We start from the raw sequence: 20,994 nt of genomic DNA, 5'->3' as shown, positions 1-20,994 counted from the left end.
GAGAGAGAGAGAGAGATGGAAACAAAGCTGTACCAAAGTTGAACAGAAACAAAGATTCTTCGTTTTTGTAAGTCATTGCAACAAATGTCAAGAGTTCAAGAAGAGTAAGCGTTGCGAGTAAGTCTACAAAAAGTTTCTGCGTCTACTCAAGTCCTTGCTAATTCCCCCCACCGCCGTCAGTCGTCTGTGAGCAGAAAGAAAAACCGCTGTGGATACTCAGGAAAAGAGGCAAACATGTTTTTTTCAAACAATGACATAATAAAATGACCACAACACACATTCTGCTGCTTTTTCACAGGGGAACAAGTTCAATGTACTCTGTGGTGGTAAGCGACAGAGGAAAGGAGCTTGATAATATAACTCAGTTGTTTAGAGCCTACTAAGTTTTCTCCTTCTTTGAGAGTTGATACAGCTCTTACTTTCTCTCTCTCTCACCATCAAAAACCTGACAACAGAACAGGAGACTCAAACGAAGGGGGAGACTCTCCCGCTACAAGCGGGGAAATTTCATGCTCTTTCTAGTTTTGCTATGCTGGAGGCAAAATACTGCCTTTATGAGGGCACAGAAGAGTCATTCTTTCATATTCAGAAAGTTGCCTTGGTGCATCTAGTCGAGTGTTGTCTACACAGACTGGCAGCAGCAGCAGCTCTCCAGGGTTTCAGACAGAGGGCACCACTAGTCATGCCTGGGGATTGAACAAGGGGCCTCCTGGATGCTTTGCCACTGAGTTCTTAGAATCACAGAATTGTAGAGTTGGAAGGGACCCCAAGGGTTATCCAGCCCAACCCCCTGCAATGCAGGGATCTTTTGCTCAATGTGGTGCTCGAACCTACGACCCAGAGGATCATGCTTTGCAGCATTCAAACACTGCCTTATGCCAAGTGAGATCCATTGGGTCTGTCTAGCTCAATAGCTCACGAAGAGTCGGACACGACTAAACAACTAAACAACAACCGCTCAATACTGTCTACACCAGGGGTTGGCAAACTACAGGCTGTGGGCTGGATCCGGCCCAGTTGCCCTCAAGATCCAGCCCGCAAACAGCGTAGGTTTTTTGTTTTTTTTTAAACCGCCATTTCCCCCCCTGCGCCGCCATTTCTCCCCCATCTCCCTCTCACACATTGCGGCAGTGCCTCCTCCCTCCCTCCTGCGAGCAAAGGCGGGCGCCAGTCGGAGCCAATCGCCTGCAAAGCTGTTTGAGGCCCTGGCTAATGGGCAGGTGGCGGCTGCGTGTGATCAGCGGCTGCCCAGTCATCGGGCCTCTGCTACCGGCGGGAAGGCTCCGGACTGAGGGAAGGCCTCTGGAGCCTTCCCTCAGTCCAGAGCTTACTCCGGTGCTGGCGCGGCAGCGATCGGGCTTCCGCTACCGGCGGGAGGGCCCCCATCCCACCCCCGAAGTGCGGAAGAGGTCTGGCAGCAGGAGGCCTAGGAGGCTGCAACACAGCACCAAACCCAGGCGAGGGCCTCCCCATCCAAACAACGACTATCATCAGTGGATGTTAGAAAAAAAATTAATTTTAATTTTTATCATCTACAATACTGTCTGGCCTAATGGAATGTGTCCTTTTAAAATGCATTGGTGGGTTATTTGTGAGACCTGCCTGGTGTGCATAGGAATTCGTTCATCCCCCCCCCCAAATATAGTCCGGCCCCCCACAAGGTCTGAGAGGCAGTGGACTGCCCCGGGCTGAAAAAGTTTGCTGACTCCTGGTCTACACATTGATTGGCAGCAGATCTCTGGGGCTGCAGGCAGGAGAGATGCCGCTGCTGAGGATCGAACCTGGCACCTTCTGCATGCTCTTCCACTTAACTACAGCCCCTTCCAAAAGTAACAACAAGAAAGTGAAGCCAACCCACCGTGTTTCTATATTGTGCTGCAGAGAAAGGGGCTCTCTTGCGTTTGGCCTGGCTGGTGGAAGAGTGAGGGAGCCAACCATCCCTCCTTCAACAGCTTACTTGGGAATGCTTTCCCTGCTGGCTGTAAAAGTCAAGGCACTTCCCTTCCTACACAGCTAGCATGGAAACCAGGCGAGCAAAACAAACAAACAAACAGACCCAATACTAACCACAGGCTTATCTACAGGGTTGTTGCCTGGTGAGGGTTAAAAAGGAGATCTTAAATTGAAAGTTCTTTCCCTGGAAGGCTGCTGGTGAAGAAGGCAGGGAAGCTTCCTTATACAGTGGTACCTCGGGTTAAGTACTTAATTCATTCCGGAGGTCCGTTCTTAACCTGAAACTGTTCTTAACCTGAAGCACCACTTTAGCTAATGGGGCCTCCTGCTGCTGCGCCGCCGGAGCATGATTTCTGTTCTCATCCTGAAGCAAAGTTCTTAACCCGAGGTACTATTTCTGGGTTAGCGGAGTCTGTAACCTGAAGCGTAAGTAACCCGAGGTACCACTGTACTGAGTCAGTGTGTTGGCCCATCTATTGACCTTTGTTTCTTAATGGCTTCTGCTCCTGCTCCGGCTGAACAGAAAAAGCATTTGGGTTCCTGAAATTAATTCCGATTGCGCAGATAAAATGTAACTGATCAAATACTTCAGAACGGGGTATTAGTGTGTGAAAGCAATCCAGATTCATTGATCCCCAGTTGGTGGAGATGTCAGGCGCCCTCCTGGTGCCCAGCATCCTCTCTTGGTCGCAAGTGGTTGAAAGCCAGGTGCAAAATGCGCCTGGCGCCTGGCTAATTTCGAACACTAGTGAGGAACCCATGCTCCCTGTTAATCCTCTCTTCCATTGGCAGAAGAGCCCCACCAAAGATCCACCCAAGCCAAGATCCTGTTCCCAACAGTGGCCAGAGGGTTCTCAGAAGCCCACAAGCCAAGCATGATGGCAACATCCACCAACTGAGAACACCAGAAAAGCCTGGCTGCCAGGTGAGTCCAGTGGCCCTTCAGGATCCAGCATCTTGTTCTTAGAGGAGCCAACCAGATCATAGAATAGAATTGTAGAGTTGGAAGGGACCCAAAGCTCATCTAGTCCAACTGCCTGCAATGCAGGAAGTTAGATGCCCAAGGAAAGCCTGAAAGCAAGACCTGATCGCTACAGCAACTCTCCCCTCTTGCGATCCCCAGCGACTGGTGTTCAGAAACACTGCCTCTGGAACTGGGAGTTCCACTGGAATTACGTAATACCTTTTTTAAACAACTGGTAGCCACTGTTACATCCTTCTGCCGGTAAATTCTCCAAGGTAATCCATGTGGTGTGGAAAGTACTTACCGTATTTTTTGCTCTATAAGACTCACTTTTTCCCTCCTAAAAAGTAAGGGGAAATGTGTGTGCGTCTTATGGAGCGAATGCAGGCTGCGCAGCTATCCCAGAAGCCAGAACAGCAAGAGGGATCGCTGCTTTCGCTGCGCAACGATCCCTCTTGCTGTTCTGGCTTCTGGGATTCAGAATATATTTTTTTCTTGTTTTCCTCCTACAAAAACTAGGTGCGTCTTATAGTCTGGTGCGTCTTATAGAGCGAAAAAATACGGTAATTTCGCCACACTCCTGACTGCAGTGCTTCTCCAACTCTTGCTAGGCTTTGAGAGTGTCACCTTCCTCAACTACCCCCCTCCCCGCCCCAAATGTAATATCTCTTTATCTGTTCTTTGCTGTACTGCTCTCAGCTCCATCTACAATGGGAATTAATACAGACCTTCCTAACCGAGTTGGCCGTAAGCAAAAAAGGAAACTAGCTTCGTACTGAGTCAGGCCAGTTGTCTATCTAGCTCCAGCCTGTCCGCACTGACTGGCAGCAGCTCCCTTTCTGGGAAGCCTGCCCCCCCCCCATGCAGAACCAAGCTCAGCTTTGTAACTTAAGAGCACATACAGCAGTAGAAGACCGTTTTTGAAGGCAGCACCAGGTTTTATTGGTTTTAATAGCAGTAATTATTTCCAAAACATTTTAGACAAAGGAGCTTGGAACATAGCCATTAACCCCCTTTTCAAGGTTAGCATTTCCTAGCTCAGCCACAACCAAGAGATTTGTGCCTGCAAAACTCTTGTTCCTGCAGAGACAGACTAGTCCTGCCACCCTTCTGAATGTGTTAAGTTAAGCTGCGTATATATTTTTCTACCCACGTTGGAAATGTCTATAATTATTAAGAATCTGATTTCTCCTCTGGAATTCTGCATGTGTTGCAGGGTCTCGCTCTCTTTCCCAAGAGATGAGGAAAAGAAACCTCTCTGCACATGCTCAGAGGTGACGTCTTCCCCACTCTTAACGTCACACTGGATCTCGCCGAAAAGAGTTTCCTTGGCAGAGAATCTTGGTCGCGATTAAGCCCTTCTTTTGGGGGGTGGCGGCGAAAAGAGGTTGCTAAACTTACGCACCTCCCTCCTTTCGGGGGAACGAAACTAGGGCTCTGTATTCCTTATCACCCCTCACTGCAACAATTCGAGTCAATTGGAAGCGGTACAGAAAAGGACCTGATCCGCCAGGGCGGCGGAAACTCCGTCCCGCAGGAGGGCTGGAGTTGTGCAAGAGGCGGAGGCGCTTTATTAAATAATAGCAGAAATGCAACTCCTTCCCCTTCGCCCCCACCCGACCCGCGCTCTCAGCTGCTTCCAAACCTCCAGCGCCCGCACTTAAAATAGCCCCCTCCCAAGCCCACTGCAGCTCCCCAAAGCTGTTCATTTCATTTTACCTGTGCCTAGATCGTTGCCTCGGCCTGGCTCCGCGTCAAGGCAACCTTTTGCAAGCCGAAGAAGCGCAGACAGGAACCGGGGGGTGGGAGGGGGAAGCCCAGGCAGGCAGGCAGGCAGGCGAGCGTAGCTTCACCCCCCTCCCCGCCCTCTGCAACCCGCCCAGAGTCCCGCTATCGCTGCCAATTCGCAGAGCAGCGACTCCTCCCTGCCAAACTCCTCCTTCCATAAAAATGGGCGTTTGCCCAGGGCCAGGAGCGTGAAGCAAGACGCACAAACACACACGCCAGCAAAGGGAAGCCTGGAGGCGGGCAGGAGAGATGGGGGGAAGGAGGAGGCCCGATTCGGGGAAAGGAGGGGCCATGCCAGCTTGGGAAGGAAGTTTTGAGCGGGCCGGCCTGCTCCTATTCTCCCTTACAGCCGCTTGGCTTCCAGCAAAACAGGGCGGCGGCAGCTTTCTCGGCTCGCTCGCTGCATCCTTCTCTGCATTGCAACGGCGGGGCCGAAGGGAGCGCACAGAGACGCGCTCAGGCATCGCCCCTCTTAGGGTGACTCCGGAGCGTCTCCTCTCTGCAGCTGAGATTCAGGGTACCCCACCAGGTGGCCCTTCCGGGTGTTTGGGGAATCCATCTCCCATCAGCCCCCAGCTAGCATAGCCCGTTTGACTAGGGAGCGTAGTTCCAGAACACCTGGAGGAACAACCAGGCGGACAGGGCGCTGAAAGGCACTGGCCATTGGGGGGAGGGCGTTTCGGACCAGTGGGAGATCGCGTGCGTTCCGTGCAAAAGGTCCCAAGTGCACTCCCTGCAGCATCTCCCGTTACGACAGGTGTGGCGACCCTTTGGTCCTCAAGATGTCTCAGGACCAAAAAACCGTGAAAGCCAACGGGCTTGGCCAATGGCAAGGGATGGTGGGAGTTGCAGCTCAGCAACATCTGGGGGGGGGCAACGGTTCCCCACACCTGCGGGAGGGCTCTGGAGCCACTGCCAGTCAGTGTAGACAACACTGAACTAGATGGGCAGACACAGATGGACAGAAGGCTGTTCCTAATAGCAGAGCATGTGCTGTTGTGTATGTAGATAGCTAGAGAAAGGCTCACTCCATCTCTTAAAGTCAGAAATCTTTGGCAATTATGATCAAAAATTGTGGTGTTTGGGTTATTACTGGATTTTTTTTAAGTCAGGTTTTCTGAGGTTGGCAGAAGTTTAAAAGGCGAACACAGCACAACAGGGGGGGATACAGTTCGTACTAGACAAGTGAGGGCAATGGATTGTAAAAATGGTCCAGTATTAGATCTTATCAACTAGGGAAGGTTAATGGGCTGCTCTTTTTCAAAGGTACAGACCAGCCTAAGAGTAGAATGTGTTTTGAGTTGGGGGTGGTTAGGCTGTATTCCATGAGTCCCTTTCCAATTCCTGGATCTGGCAAAGATTCAATTGCTGGAATAGTCAGGGCAGCTTGTTGGTGAGTATGGGTCCTTAAGGTAACAAAGGAAGTGGCTCTGTGCCAGAAAGCAAATAGGTGCTCCCCCTCCCTCAACTGGCTGGTGGTTAGAAGGGCAAAGGCCAGAGTTGTGTGTGCAAACTAGCAGCTAGTGGCAGGCAGAAAGCCTGTGAGGGTGAATGCCTGGCTTCTGCTAGGATCCAAGCCTGTGGCTATGGGAACAGACCTTCTGGGGGTGTTGAAGGCTCAGGTTGTATATAGGTGTAAATAAATCATATCATAAAACCACCAGAGTCTCTGCTGTTCCTCATGCCAAGGCAGGCTTCTTCACTCGGCCCTCCAGATTTTTTTTGGCCTACAACTCCCATGATCCCTAGCTAGCAGGGCCAGTGGTCAGGGATGATGGGAACTGTAGTCCCAAAACATCTGGAGGGAGTTTGAGGAAGCCTGTTCCAAGGAAACCAAACCCTGTGTAAGGTGTCTGGAACCCCCTGCAATCTCACACCACTCAATATATTGGGGTAGCATGCTATCTATCTAAATTACACAGTACCTTTTTTTTTTTTTAAAAAAAGGGTGGGAACCAAATATTTATATTAAAAAATATTTCAGCAGAACTGGTACCTTAAGTAAGTCAAGCCATGAAAGGGGGCAGGGGTACAAAGAGAAGAATAAACTAAGTAGGTCACCCTTGACCACTCCATTCCTTACTAGCGAAAGGTAAGGGTGTAAACCTTCAAAAAGTCATTTCTAATGCCTCACAATTAGTAAACTTGCCATTAAATGTTCCAGAAATTAAATTGCGGCCTTTTCTCCCAGACATCTTTATGAAGAGTCTGCTCAGCTGGCGGTGGTAACCTCTAGGTTAAAACTACTGGAATGCATTATACGTGGGGCTGCCTTTGAACGCAATTTAGAAACTTCCGCTGGTGCAGAATTCAGTGGCAAGGTTGCTTACCAGGGCAAGATGGTTTGAGCTCGTAACACCAGTCCTGGCCTAAGTACTCTGGGCCCAATCCACAGTGCTGGTTTTGACATATAAAGCCTTAAATGGCTCATGACCCCAAAACCTCAAGGACCACATCTCCTCATATGAACTGACCTGGACAATGCGATCATCATCTGAGATTCTTCTTGTGTCCTCTCCCCAGGGAAGCTCACCTGACACTTCATGACATATTTTTAGGTGCCAGGTGAAAATGTTCCTCAATAACCAGATGTTTGGCTGATTAAACAATCTATGGCCTTTAAAATGTGTTTTTGGGAAGGGGCTTTATTGGTTTTTATTATGTTATGTATTTGGTGTCCTTATTTTGTATTGTAAACTGCCCTGTGGTTTTCAGATGAAGGGTGGTATATAAATCTAAATCATTAATAATAATAATAACAACACAAGTTATACTGAATAGCTTTTTTAATACACAAGCAGGCATTGCTGTGTATTTATGAACGTGAAGATAAAGTGCTTAATAAATAGATCACCGCAGATGTAGAATAAGAACATCCAAATAATGCCACTCCAAGGAGAAAAATATTGCAGAGGGTTGTCTTCAGCCTTCGGATGCTATCAGATATTGGCAGTCTTTGGGTGTTCCTTCTGCCTCCATCACAGGTTCCTGTAGGCCTGCCCAAAAAAAGATTCAGACTGAAACTATGCCTTTGGGAGTTTAGCAGTTATATTTTAGAAATATTGATTAGAATGTTATGAATCCCTTAAGGACAGAAGCCTTCTGTCAGGGGTAGGGGCAGACTGCAGAGCCCATAGAATAAGGCAAGCTATAAATCAAGTGTTTTAAAAGGGTTCACAAAGTTATTAAATCCCCATTTGAAGGGATAGCCATCTTCCCAACAACACTACGTTAGCCAATCCACACTAAATTCTGGTGCCATACAGAGTGCATGTACACCAAGCAGAGTGCTGAGCATATCAGCAATTCCAGATTACTTCTGTGTGAGAATGTTGCAAGATAACCCCTAAGAGAAACATTCTTTCCTTACTCCCGGTTGGTAGTTGGGCCTGAACGGAAGTAGACAGTAATAATAATCTACCAAGTCTGTAAGTGTGCATATTTTCACTGTTTAACACACTCATTCTTTAATAGGAGGCTGCAGGGGAGAGAGATTTGCCAACAGGACACAACAGGGGTGCTCATTTACCAAGCAGTAACTTGCCACAGTGGGGTATGCATTCACTCTTAACTGAAGGTACTAGTGATCAGCTCACCACATGTTGGGAGAATTTTGCCACACCTGCACCCAGATGTCTGGGAAAACAGGAGTGTGGTTAAACTTTCTTTAGCACCCGATGAGAAAAACCAGCTCAGGAGCATCTGCAGCTCAAAAGCCGTTCCAATACATTTTCAGTGGTAAACGTGTCTTAAAGCAGCCTTCCCCCAGCCTGGGTGTTTTGGATTACAACTGCTGCACTTGCTGCGCTTGCTGGTGAAGGCTGCTTTAAGGCTCTACTACGCATGTCCTCTGGGACTGGGACAGTTGGAAGGTATCAAACCCACATTGTAAACATAGGAAGTTGCACCATCTTTCTGTAATCTTATCAGACTCATGGCTTTCTATGAATTTAATATTTGCTTTTTCAGATTCAAATCTCAGCCTGCACCCCACAACCACAAGGGGAGGGGGGAACAATTTGCCAACACTTTCCCAAGCAGGAATGAATGCCGTATATTAAGAGACTCCAAAAAGCTGAAAGTTGGGCACCGTTAGTACTTACTCTGCATGCTGTAGTCAGTCATCAGCAAAGGGAAGCCACTCAAACTCTGCTTCGGTGCTGTGGAGGGCAGCAAGTCACTGGCAGGAATACTGCTAGCAAGAGGTGTCATTATTCCAGCATCTTCTTTTTCCAGATCAAACACACAGAGAAGGCAGACTGGGGGCGTAATGCCAGGGCCTCTAGGGAATAAGTCTTCTTCATTTTTCAGGTAACTCCTCAGCGCCCCACTGTGGTGAATGGCTCGTTCACGGGACCAGACCCAGTGTGTGGGCTCCTTTAACATTATCTAGAAGAAGTGTGCATGCACACGAAAGCTTATACCAAGAACTAACTTAGTTGGTCTTTAAGGTGCTACAGGAAGGAATTTTTTTATATTATCTAGAAAGAAAGGAAACCTGAATCATCCCAAAAGAGAACTATGTTCGGAAAACTTTGGGGAAAGAGAACCGAATTGTGGAATAATGTTCCATACAATGTTAGGCACGGCTTATGCCTGGATAGTTTTATACAGACTTTATTAGCAAGTTGTTTTTTTGTCTTAACTGCAGAGCCTAATTGCAGCTAGGGATCTGATTGTAGCTGCATACCCATTACAACTTTAAAGCACTTTTTTTAAAAAAGTCTGGGCATTGTAGTTTACCCCCACGGAGCTACAATTCTCAGCAAACTAGAGTGCCCACAATTATGTGAGGAGAAAGTTCATTCTTTGAATGTGCTTTAAAGGTAGTGTGTATACACAGCCTGTGTCACCCGGTCATGGTAAATACATTATGCTGCAATTTTGATGTTTGATTGTTACTTTTAATTATATGGGATTCTTTTACTGAGTTGTTTTAAGATCTTGTTGTTGTATTTCATGGGAACTGCCTTGGGGAGAATTTTGTTCTTGAAAGGCGGTACAGAAGTTTGCTAAATTAAATAAAAATACAAGAGACTTTCCCATTCGTACCTGAGATGCCAAGGATGGAACCTTGTGACTTTTGAATTTCCTTCAGCCATATCGTTTCTACCCCCCACCCCAAGGAAACAAATTCCAGTAGATCCCCCAGCAGGATGAGAGGATTATTCTGCTCTCCCTGCCACCACTAGTGCACCCAACTTCATTCATCTTAACACACCAACGCCAAGAACACGGCAAGTCAAGTTATCTGCAGCTAACCTCGTCACAGCAGCGTCTGCTAACAAATGCTCTGTATTTCATTTTGGCCCAAAAGCCATCCCGCATTTTCAGGAACTGTGGGAAAAGCTTCCTCCAGTTTTCACCAAGTGCCCAAGGGAAGATCTCATATTTGTAGTCCTCTGTGTCTTCTTCCATGTCATTTGCTAGGTACCTGTAATCAGGACAAAGTGGTGTGGAGGACAGTGGAAGGCCTCAGAATTCCTTCATAAAGCAATGGATGGTCTTCAAGCAGCAGAAGGAGTTCACCAGAGAAGTTATGTTCCAGCTTATAATAAAGTTTCAAAAACTAAGGGGTCAAAAGTTGCTCACCATAGCCGTTATCGTTCCTCTCCACCATCAAGAGTGGCCATGTGTTCTACAAATAACAGCCCTCTATCTGAAGTGTTGTCTGGTTCAACTCACAAAAAAGCCCAAGAAAAGAGAGTAGGAGGAACCTTGAAGTTGCCCCTCAACAATTAGCACCTGTATAACAGGTTAAGATTGCAGTCTTGGGGCCTAGATGCACATGACACTAATTGGGCTGCCCTTGATCATGTTCTTCAACAACCTCATTTGCAAAGAAAAAAGAAAGAAAAAAGATCACCTGCCATCATCACCTTTAGGAAAAACAAAAGGTCTACTTGCTTACAACAGGAGTTTTCTCTAAACCTATTTGCACTTTGGGGACAGGTGATTTTTGCTGCAATTGTACTGATGGAATTTGGGTGAGAAGGAAAGTTTAGCTCCCCTCTCCCCATTGTTAGTTTCCAGTTAGAAACAGGGGTCCTCTGCACCTGTAACTAAATTGTGACTGGGAGAAATGCATTTAGTTTCACATGTTGTTAACTTACAGTGAGCTAATATAGTAACCTTTCACCCCACTTTGTAAGAGGTGTTCTGCTGCACTAATAAATATGATGAATAGCTAGTATTTGGTGACATGGACTAAACTCCTAGTCTAATAAACATTACAGGTCACCTCCCCACACGATCAAATCAATAGAAGAGCACCAAAATAAACTTACAGAGCTATGAAGAGATTAGTCCGTGTGTATTCCTCCGTATGCAGGCCAGCACGTTTAAAGTACATCATAGTCATAGCTATAAGATACTGAATAAGACAGCTTAGCTTTAATAAAGTCTATAGCAGACCACAATAATAATTTAAGAGATGTGAAAGGAAGGCAAAAGCATTAAGAGGGTAGAAAAGTCAGCTACAAGACATTCTTCCAACAAGAAGCAAAGAATCAACATTATGCCCTGCTTTGTTGGTTGGTTACTACACAGGAAGGTTTTATCCAGAGTTCAGTCAGAGGTTTGTGGTTGTTGTTTTTTCACTTTACCAATCTTGATTGCAAATGGGCCTATCACTGTGATACTGTCTGAATGAAATTTAACTCCTGAATTGAAAAGCAGTTCTTTATACAGCCTCCCACAACCTGGTATCCACTAGATGCTCTTGACCACAACTTCCATCAGCCCCAGCCTGCCATGATTAGAATCATAGAATCATAGAGTTGGAAGAGACCACAAGGGCCATCGAGTCCAACCCCCTGCCAAGCAGGGGGTGCTAATAGGAATTGCAGTTGAAAACACCTGGAGGCACCAGGTTTTTTGGGGGGCGGGTGGGCAGGGAGGCTACAGATAGTGAAGCAGGCAGTTTTGAAAATGGATTATATTTATTTATTGAATTCCTATATCCCACCCTTTAGCATCAAAACAATATCAGGGCAAATTACATACTAAAACACAGATAAACTAATCAGATTAAAAAACTACCATTACAGTCTACAATTAAACATGTAAATTGTTCCATCTTTCACACCATTAAAATGGTTACTACTACTACTAATGTGTAAGTCATATGGAAAAGAAGGGTCTTCTGCTGGCAGCAAAAATTAAATAGTGACGATTCCTTGCATGACTTTGGGGTTGGGGGAGGCTGTTCTGCACCCACAGCACTACCCTAACGAAGGCTCTATTCTAAAACCCCAAATTATGTTTGGCAATGGTACAAGCACAAGAAAATCTGTGGTAGGCCTTAAATAGTAAGCAGATGGGCTCCTTCAAACAGCTGGGCCCAAAGCCATTTAAATCTTTGTAAGTCAAAGCCAGCAGCTTGACTTAGGTTCAGTAGTCAATGGACAGCCAGTGCAGATTTTTAAGGACCAGTATTGCACAGCTGCACTAGTCAATACCTTGGGGTCTGTAATTCTCACTAGGTGCAATCTCTAAATTGTTTTTACAGGCATCTCCATGTACAGGACTAAATGGGAGGTTATTGGGGCATGGACACCTGTGGCTAGGCTCTCTCTATCCAGGAACAGCTGTAGCAACCCACCACCAAAGCCACTTGAGTCTCTAGAAATTGTAGCGTCAAGGAGTACCTGCAGACTATGCACCCAATGTATCTGGGGGAACTGCAAGCCCATTCAGAGTAGCCTGCTCACCTATTTTCTGGACCTGGGAAGCACCAATCACCTCAAAAATTTTGGGAATTCAGCTTCAGTTTATTGGTCTTCATCCAGCCTGTCACTGTCTCAAGACACTGATTAAGTACCTGTACAGCTTCTCCAAATTCAGACAGCACAACGACAGACAGCTCCAAATTCAGACAGCACAAAGACAGACAGAGCTGGGCACCAGCATACAGATGATGCTTTGCCCCCTAAATCACTGTTCCCAGTGGCTTAATATGCATGTTTAAAAGTATGAGATATGAGAGTTGCTTTTGGTGGAAACTGGGATGCAAGCCATGTGGAGCGGATTGCTTGAATATTTGTTTCAGAGGTGAGTAGATCTGCTGCCTGCTGTATGGCAGCTCATTTACTTCCACTACACTCCTGCTTGAATATATGTAAATAAAGCAATTACTACAAAAATGCTATTAACAGTGTTCTTCTAGTAACTGCATTGATTCCTCCCCTCCAGCACTCTCACTGAAAGAAGCAAACCAGAAACGTTGTCGTGAAATTTCCCTCTTTGCTTTGGCATTCATATAATTAAAAATTGGAATGCCATGCTGTAATACTGAAAGTGTAGGGTGGAGGACTTGGGGGTGACGGGACACCTACCTTATCTGAGATCCTGTAGCATGTATCCATTGAAAGGAATTCTTGTATTAAACTATCCTCTGATGAGAAAAGAAAGCAAAACATGTTTTAATCCATATCATTATTTGTGGGCTATCTAAAGCTTTTATAACCAACTGCCTCATGCAGCTTCAATGTATATTTATGGTACCTGAGAAGCACTGTTTATTGTTACATTCAGTCAAGCAGCCATTCTGAGCAATCAACTTTCCAAGCTTAACTACATTATAGACTAAAAGTAGACAGTTTTCATCTTGCTGAGAACTGCACCAAAGGGCGAGAAGTATCTAATGAAGCTCATGAACAGTACAATTTGTAGGAGTCGTTGGGAAGTTTTGGAGGAAAGCTGATGGTATTTTCCCTACTGGCTGCATTTGCACATTAACAGAACGCTATGGTTTGTTGAACAAACCGTGAGCTGTCTTGCACAGACAAGCACGCTGCAAACTGATTCTCTAATGCTTTTTTTGTTTTCCATCTGCCCTGGCCTTTCATCTTTGTAGCTTGGGGTGGGGTGGCTGAGCCATAACATCTGATTTCAGACATAACACCAAACCAAAGTTAAAACAACCAGGATTTCTCAGCACAGTGTGACACCAGAAGACAAACTATGGGGTGCCTCCAGACTACCAGTATTTTGTGTAAGGGATTTTCAAGGGAATGCCCAGAAATGTTAGGTTTACACAATTAAAGTGGACTAAAGAACTCCATCACCCTAGTACAACAAATCCACTTTTAAAAAGAGAATGATTTTTTCTGCAGTTAGGAAAGTGAGAGAGAAATGTATTGAGGCAAGCAAATGATTAACAAGATGTATAAACACAAGCAAATCAGGATGAATGTTCAGTAAAGAGTAGAAAGAATTTAACCTCATTGTAAAAGCTTTGTGCAAATAAATTGGTATGCATGTCCAAGCAGCAGCTCACCTGGAAGAGTCCATGGTTAGCCTGTTGAGACAGTCAAACGCACACCATTTTGCCTAAACAAGTAATGACTTAGCATTATCTGCAAATCAAGCTATTGACTAAGAACTGGGCAACATTTTTACTATACCCATTTAAAATTTGGCAGAGCTGCTAGGGACGAGAAAGTCTGCATGGTACCAATCTCTGGGCAGGACTGTGGGGTCAGGTATCTCACCCAGGAGATTGAAGAAGGCCTCTTGTTCTTCTCTGTGTAGAAGCAAAGGTGGTTGCTGTGAAGTTTTCAAGGCTGCTGTGGTATTCTCTCTCTCAGGCCCCTGTGCATCACCGCTGAGTACCCCAACACCATGTGTGACACGCTGTCGCCGTCTTGTGCTCCCTGGCTTCACCCCTGTGGTGACCTCAGGAGGGACACAAGTGCTCTGGTTGTCCCGCATTTTTTGTCTCAAGTTGGAACAACAGAGGCTCAAAAAGAACCTTTCTGTGGAGGAAATAGTTTAGATTCCAAGTTACCAATGAACATAAAATGCTATCTTCCCTCCACTAAGAATCTGGGACAATTTTGCATTATAGGATATGTTAAAAGAAAAAAAAGAAAAAACCCTGCTTCCTTTCCCTTATGGGGTATTCTGGAGCCTGTATAGAGTCCTTAAGTGGGTTCCCTCTCAGTAGGAGAAAATAACAGAGGCCAACCAGGGTCCCCACTCACCACACGTAGGAAGGAGAACCCAGAACAATGGTGTGCAAGCCCTTATATACTTTTGAAATTGCCCACCCTGTAGCCCAAGACCAACCCCACAAAACATCATACATACATCACAGAAGGAGGCTGTCTGCCAAGATATCTGATAATGGTCACTGATTGCATTACCTGGGCAGCCTGGCCATTCTTTTGTGATGGTAAATACTTTAGTTCCTGAATCCAGGTCACAGGCTCACCCTATTCATACATAAATACGTCCTTAAGACAGGATTTGTAAGCAAAAAGATAATGGGAAGGCTTTCCCCCACTTGCCTTCCGTACTGCAGGGGATATATGTAAGGTCAGTTTGGGAGAGGATGGCTTCAGGATTGCTCTCCTGTACTATTTATACTTATGTATGTGTTTGCCTTGTAGATTTATGAACATTTATTCTATATTTGAGACTTTAGAATTCTTATAATAGGCACGAGGACTGAAAATCTTCCCAGATGGGATGGCACACACCCTTTTCTGTATAAACGTTATACAAGTCGTAAATTCCTATTAAAAGCTTGCAAATAGTTCAAGAGAACTGGAAAAACCAGAGGCTGAAGAAGACATGTGTTCCCATTTTGGCTGTCTCCCCAATGCTTTGGGCTGAGAATACACATACAAGCAAGAACTAGGAAGACTTAAGTCATTAAAACACAGTTGCTAATTCCCCGAGATACTAGCAGGTTGTATCACAGAAAAGGCTGGTTTTTAAAATTTATTTCAATGTACGGTAAATCATTTCCCAAAATTGCATCCCAAAACAATTTACAGTATTTCATACATTAGAAGTACCCTGTGCAACTTTTTCCAATGCAAGCTTTGAGCCCGGTTTTTATCACTCCTGGAGTTTAGACCACACATGTGACATGGGCACTAGGAATTGTAGCTCTGTAAGGGGTAAACAGTTCCAGGGTTCTTTGGAAGAAGCCATGTGCTTTCTGCTCAGCCATGGTCTGCAGCACAGGGCAGAAGCAACTGCTGCCAGCCACACTCTATTCTGTCTAAAGTAACACTCCTGCTTATATCACCCACATTCCCAGAGGTTTAACCTGAGCCCCAGCTAGTGGGCCAACATATGCACTCAATTCTGGAATTTATTATGAATACAGGGACTCAAGGACTCAGCACCACTTCGATATTGGGAGTAGTGATTAGTAAATCAACCCTATCTGGTTCAGCTCTGTCAAAATGGAGGAAGCAAAATCCAATGATGTACCTAGCCATGACCTAACATACCTCACTGCACTGGACAAGGAAATATTTAGAAGTTGGCAGCAGTAGTACTGCTGGGCCACAGGCATACATAGAAGCCACTGTGTCCAACTTAGTGCACAGGTTCTAGATCCGGAGGATAACCAGTTACCTAGTTCCCTAAAGTAATCTTCATACATACTCAGAGGTACTCCTGTTGCTACTACCACCAAGTGTTTATGGAAGGGCACTCCAGATTTACAAGTAATTAGGAAGAGAAGAAGCTCAGGATTTAATCTCTGACTGCACCAAACCTTTTAGTAACACCTGTAGGTGCTGCAGCATCCATGTTACCAGACTTCCTGCATGACACACACTTTATTATGTTTTTAAGGGGCTTGAAGGCTTTCTTTAGCTGTAACAGACTGGCATGGCTATCCTGCTAGAATTACTTCTTATCCACTGATTACCCCCCACTTTGTGGGAGTGATAAACAAGCCATATTGCCAATAGCAGGGAGAGAGAAAAATAGCACCGCTTCTTAAAAATGTGTGACCAAGAAATTATTGAACTCCACTGGGACTATTATTGGCGGGGAAACCCAGATTTCAACCACTTTCACCACATTTTCTTTCTATTTGAAGATGGGGTAAGTGGAGAGAAAGAAAAAGAAAGGCAATATTGCGAAACAAAAATCAAAATCCTTCCAGATTACCATTGTTATGTTCTTTCACTGAAGTCTGTCACACAGGTGATTGGAGTTTCCCAAGTACTTTAAGAGGAGCAAACAAGACCTATCGATAAAAAACAGGTAGCATACATTGGTGCTGAAGATAGAACCCCAATTTCTGATGGGTCAAGTATTGGTACATGTAACCTACTGATTTGAAACACAGTGAAGAAGCACTTCATTCTTGTAAACTCTGAATCAGCCACAAATTTAAGTAATGGGCTTAAAATTTAAAAAGGTGCACCACCCAAAATTAAATGGGTGGCAAAGTCTATTAGCAGGGAAGCAAGTATTTTGCTGAACTCATTAAAATATAAATATATTGTGATTAAAAACCGGGGGAATCAAAGGAATAGTAAATAGTTCAGAGCAATACACACACTGTACACAAACACATATGTAGCATTTCCAAATGTTAAAAAATTCAAGCAGACTCTAGTCCGCAAACCATTAAAAATGGTTAGGCCTTCAAGATACCACAAGCCTATCTACTGTTTTTGCAGCAAGAGACTAACACAGCTTCCTATGGGAACACATCATCCTGCTACACACAATTATATTACACATTTTGAACTGCAGATTGGGATGAGGGGGAGCAGCTCCTTCGCTACCTCCATTTTCCTCTCCCCACCCAAATCCTTCCTTTAGCTCAACCTCCTGCCCAAAGACAAAATGCCAAGAAATTAAAGCTTTTGGTCTCAGTTTGTGGACTTTTTAAGTTTGCCCCCAATTGAAAACAAACCAAAACCAGACTTATATGGCCTTTGTAGTGGATTTCCTTCCCACTCTAGTTAAACCAACATGAACTTCCATGGTTTAATTTCGCGGCTTATTTTACAAACAACCCTGTAAAGAAGCTCGCTTGAGGGGGTATGCGGCATGTGCCCTCTGGGGGAACTAAAATGCCAAAAAGAGGAGGAACGATCAACTTCTCTTCTGGAGAACTCAAGGGCCAGTTGACTTTGAGGGAAACACACCCAAGAAAAAGAAAGTGGAGACACCCCCCCTTCTCTCCAAAAGGCCCCTTCCCTCAAAACACATTTTCCCGCCTTTTTCTCTGCCTCGCCTCCCTTCCCCCACCCTTGCACCTGAACAGAGCAAACCACCCAGCTCGCAAAAAGCCACAGGTGGGCGGAGCACCACGCTAAACGCCGTTTCACCTCACTCCACCGCCCGCGCGCGGCTTTTTTTATAGGCTCCGCCGGGGATCCTGCTAACCCAATCGCCGCCCGCGGGACGGACGGAGGGAGGAACAAAGGCTATTGAACATCCAGTCCCCGCGTGCCCTTTCGCGAAGCTGTCCGTCAAAGGTTCGAGCCTCCTTGACGGGCAGTAAATCACTTTGCGAGGGTTCTGTGCGCGCGCGGGGGCGCGCTTATTGGCGGCGGGGTGTGTGTGTGTGTGTTTTGCGAGGCGGATGGAACGCGGCAGGCTTTACTTCTGAGTAAACAGGCATAAATAAGGCTGCGCACTTGCGCCCGCTTGCCTGGGCGTTAGGCTCCACTGAGATCAAACGACTGCCGCATGCTTCTACATCGCCCTGCAGGACTGCGCTGCGTAACGGGGGTTAATTTGGGGGCTTTTCCAGTAGCACAGGTGGCGGCGAACCCTTCCTAGCAATCACTGGGGTCTGCGGCTAATAATGGGGTTGGCTTTTTAATTAACAAAATTAAAATAAACATATATACCTTTAATTTTTTTTGGAAAATGTGCATTTTGTAGTGTGTGTGTTCAAATGTTTTTTTTTTAAAAAGGTATATTTGTTTATTTTAATTTTGTTAATCAAAACACACACACACATTTATATTGCTCAGTGCAGTAAACATGCACTAACTCAGCTACATTCTGAAGAAGTGTGCATGCACATGAAAGCTCATACCAAGAACCAACTTAGTTGGTCTTTAAGGTGCTACTGGAAGGAATTTTTTTATTTTGGCAGACCAACACGGCTACCTATCTGTAATCAGCTACATTGGTAAAGATAAAGCGTTTTATCTGCGTTATAACACTGTGACACCAGATGGCGATGTGGAGTCCCGTCTTTCGCCAACGGGATGCCCCTGTAGGAAACTTGCATCGCGTTTAACTGAATCGCTTCTTTGACGTGTTGCCTACTCAGCTGTAGATTGATAAAGAAAGAGCATTTTATATATGTTTGTGCATTGTAACACACGGCGACACCAAGATGGCGCTGTGGAGTTCCGTTTTTGCCAGTGCGGTTTTCTCGTGTAAAGTTTACAACGCCTTTTTCCTGAAACGCTTCTTCACTGGGTCTAGAGATCCAGCCATGGTTTCCAATGTTGTGCCAACACAACAAAACTGTGAGGTAGCCTGGGCAGAGCGTGGCTGACTCAAGCCCCCCCTCCGCCCATTTTATAAAGCAACCCTGTGGAGATAGGTAGGAAGACCGTGACTGGCTCAAGGGCCCCCTCAATTTTCTTCTCTGAAAAAATGTAGACCAAGCAGAGATCTGCTGCCCTCCTTGCACGTCATAGAATTTCAGAGATCAGAAGGGACCACCAGCAACTGAGCTATCCCAGGCATACCCACATTCTCCTCACAGCAAACCTCATTCCCCTTGGGTAAGCGCCAGGAACCCCCAGAATCTCGCACTGCTCAGAGGTTTGCAACAATATTCACAGAAAGACCACCTTCTGAAATACACAAAGGGTTGAGGCAGGCTATTTTCTATTACAGGTAGGTCTTGGAGAGATCCCTGCCTCAAACTATGGGGAGCCACTGCCTGTCAGTGTAAACAGTACTGTGCCAGATGGGCCAATGGCCTAACTCACTAGATTATTCTGCATAATCATGTTATAACATTGATTGATGGGATCATTGTACTAATCACAAAAAGTAGCCTGATTAAAAAGTGACAGGAAATTGCACTGGAAAGCGCAGGATAGCAACCACTAGCTGGCAAAATTGTACAGCCTTGAACATATCAGATATTGGACATAGTCTCCTGTGCATATCAGATAACTGCTGGTCTGGATAAAAAAAATCCTTCTTGGTATGAGCTTTCGTGTGCATGCACACTTCTTCCGATACACTGAAACAGAAGTTGCCAGATCCTTCTATATAGTGAGAAGGTGGGGAGGGGTATTACTCAGAAGGGTGGTGGGAATGGGAGATTGGCAGATAGTTGAGATGAGCCTGTTGACGACTCTTAACGACTGTAATAGGTCTTACAGGAAAAGGCAATCTGCCAATCTCCCATTCCCACTCATACCAAGAACTAACTTAGTTGGTCTTTAAGGTGCTACTGGAAGGAATTTTTTTATTTTGACTATGGCAGACCAACACGGCTACCTACCTGTGCTGGTCTGGAAACAGCCACTCTCAGCCTAACCTACCTCACAGGACTGTTGTGAGGGTCAAACAGGGTGGAAGTATGACATATATTGCCTTGAGCTCTTTGGAAGAGGAGGGATATATGTGTCATGAAATCACTAGTTGCAACCTCCTAAAAATGGAGCATCAAAATCAATGAAATCCAGGTGTTACATTTGTGGCGGATATTTAACTTGATTACGAACCCCCTCAAAATCATTCATTTTCTCTAATGTTCACACAACAATCTTATGTAGGAGCAGCCTGAGGCAGAAGAATTAAAGCGACGTGGCTAAGGTATGATTTGAACCCATGACTTAAGTTCTAACTACTCCCCCCCCCACTTTTTCTTAGACCGCCTTCCCGCTTAGCAACGGCTGTTCCATCCCAATTGGCCCCGCTTGGAACATTTATTTGATTGGAGGAGACTCCAGACTTTGGACCAATCACCGGGAGCCACGGGACTCTCTTTCGCCTGTCCGGCGCTGGAGGACAACACCGAGCGGATCTGTTTGGATTGTACCATGTGAAGACTGGAAGGAGGGGGGGAGACTGCGAGGAATTAAAGGACTACCCTCTTCGATATGAACCTCTCTCGAAATACAAGTTTTAATCACTCGACGAGAATGAATCTACGACTCTCCGGTCGGGAGGCTGTGAAACAGAGCGGGGTCGGGGAGAAAGTAGATGGCTGAGGAAAGCGTTTGGTAGGTCCCGAGCGGAAGTGAGGTATCAGCTGAGCGTCGGGGCTTCCGGTTAGGCAGAGAAGAGAGGAGTTGGTGCTGGTTGAGGTGGGCGCAGAGGCTTCCGGGGCTGCCGGGATTAGGTGAGTCGTTAGGGTAGCGGGAGAAGGTCGCGGGTGGCTGTCAATAGAGAGTGGAGGGAGGTGGGCCTAGGCCCAGGCAGGGCTGGGAGGCAGCTGTCATGGTTCTCGGACGCAGGCGAGGCCTTCCCCCTCCCCTCCAGCCCTGGCACCAGCCTCCAGGTGAAGCTACTTGAAAGGGTTGCAGTTGAGCAGCCAA

The 20,994-nt window shown here is 45.9% G+C and overlaps 3 protein-coding genes across 13 annotated transcripts in view; 1 reads left to right on the top strand and 2 right to left on the bottom strand.

The window, feature by feature from the left end:
* CAPN1 (calpain 1) overlaps positions 1-4,799 on the bottom strand; it is a 49,211-nt gene extending 44,412 nt beyond the window's left edge. For all 5 annotated transcript variants that reach the window (XR_014214446.1, XR_014214447.1, XR_014214448.1 and 2 more), the window contains exon 1: positions 4,637-4,799. The gene's annotated coding sequence lies outside the window, so the exon portion shown is untranslated. The remainder of the gene's footprint in view (positions 1-4,636) is intronic.
* Positions 4,800-7,473: 2,674 nt separating this feature from the next.
* Positions 7,474-17,822, bottom strand: LOC309520866 (speedy protein 1-A-like). 5 transcript variants are annotated; one of them, XM_082202836.1, is made up of 8 exons: positions 17,728-17,822; positions 16,625-16,703; positions 14,200-14,463; positions 13,042-13,100; positions 10,993-11,078; positions 9,968-10,139; positions 8,809-9,094; positions 7,474-7,701 (listed from the first exon to the last, which is right to left on the bottom strand). In XM_082202836.1, exons 3-8 carry the CDS (start codon positions 14,417-14,419, stop codon positions 7,628-7,630), a joined length of 897 nt encoding a protein of 298 aa, XP_082058962.1. In that variant the 5' UTR covers positions 14,420-14,463; positions 16,625-16,703; positions 17,728-17,822; the 3' UTR covers positions 7,474-7,627. The 5 variants fall into 5 exon arrangements, with proteins under 5 accessions (XP_082058962.1, XP_082058965.1, XP_082058966.1 ...); XM_082202839.1 differs by having other exon boundaries at positions 14,200-14,459; XM_082202840.1 differs by lacking the exon at positions 17,728-17,822 and adding an exon at positions 17,617-17,720 and having other exon boundaries at positions 14,200-14,459.
* Positions 17,823-20,548: 2,726 nt separating this feature from the next.
* The window catches only part of SYVN1 (synoviolin 1), a 29,397-nt gene continuing 28,951 nt past the window's right edge, over positions 20,549-20,994 (top strand). For 2 of the 3 annotated variants that reach the window (XM_082202741.1, XM_082202739.1), the window contains exon 1: positions 20,688-20,798. The gene's annotated coding sequence lies outside the window, so the exon portion shown is untranslated. The other variant, XM_082202740.1, reaches the window with a different exon arrangement.

Source organism: Podarcis vaucheri (assembly GCF_965113315.1).
Source record: "Podarcis vaucheri genome assembly, chromosome: 16".
NCBI classification, from domain to species: Eukaryota; Metazoa; Chordata; class Lepidosauria; order Squamata; family Lacertidae; genus Podarcis; species Podarcis vaucheri.
The sequence above is the reverse complement of the archived record's forward strand: the minus strand, read 5'-3'. Positions and strand labels throughout refer to the sequence as shown.

What these genes read in the sequence shown, in the direction of transcription:
- LOC309520866 (XM_082202836.1), bottom strand. Translation starts at nt 14,419, where the DNA reads ATGCGGGACAACCAGAGCACTTGTGTCCCTCCTGAGGTCACCACAGGG. An exon ending in ACTAATCTCTTCATAGCTCT is followed by an intron (nt 10,140 to 10,992) that starts GTAAGTTTATTT and finishes TCCTGATTACAG; the next exon opens with GTACCTAGCAAATGACATGG. An exon ending in GCAGACGCTGCTGTGACGAG is followed by an intron (nt 9,095 to 9,967) that starts GTTAGCTGCAGA and finishes CACTTCTTCTAG; the next exon opens with ATAATGTTAAAGGAGCCCAC.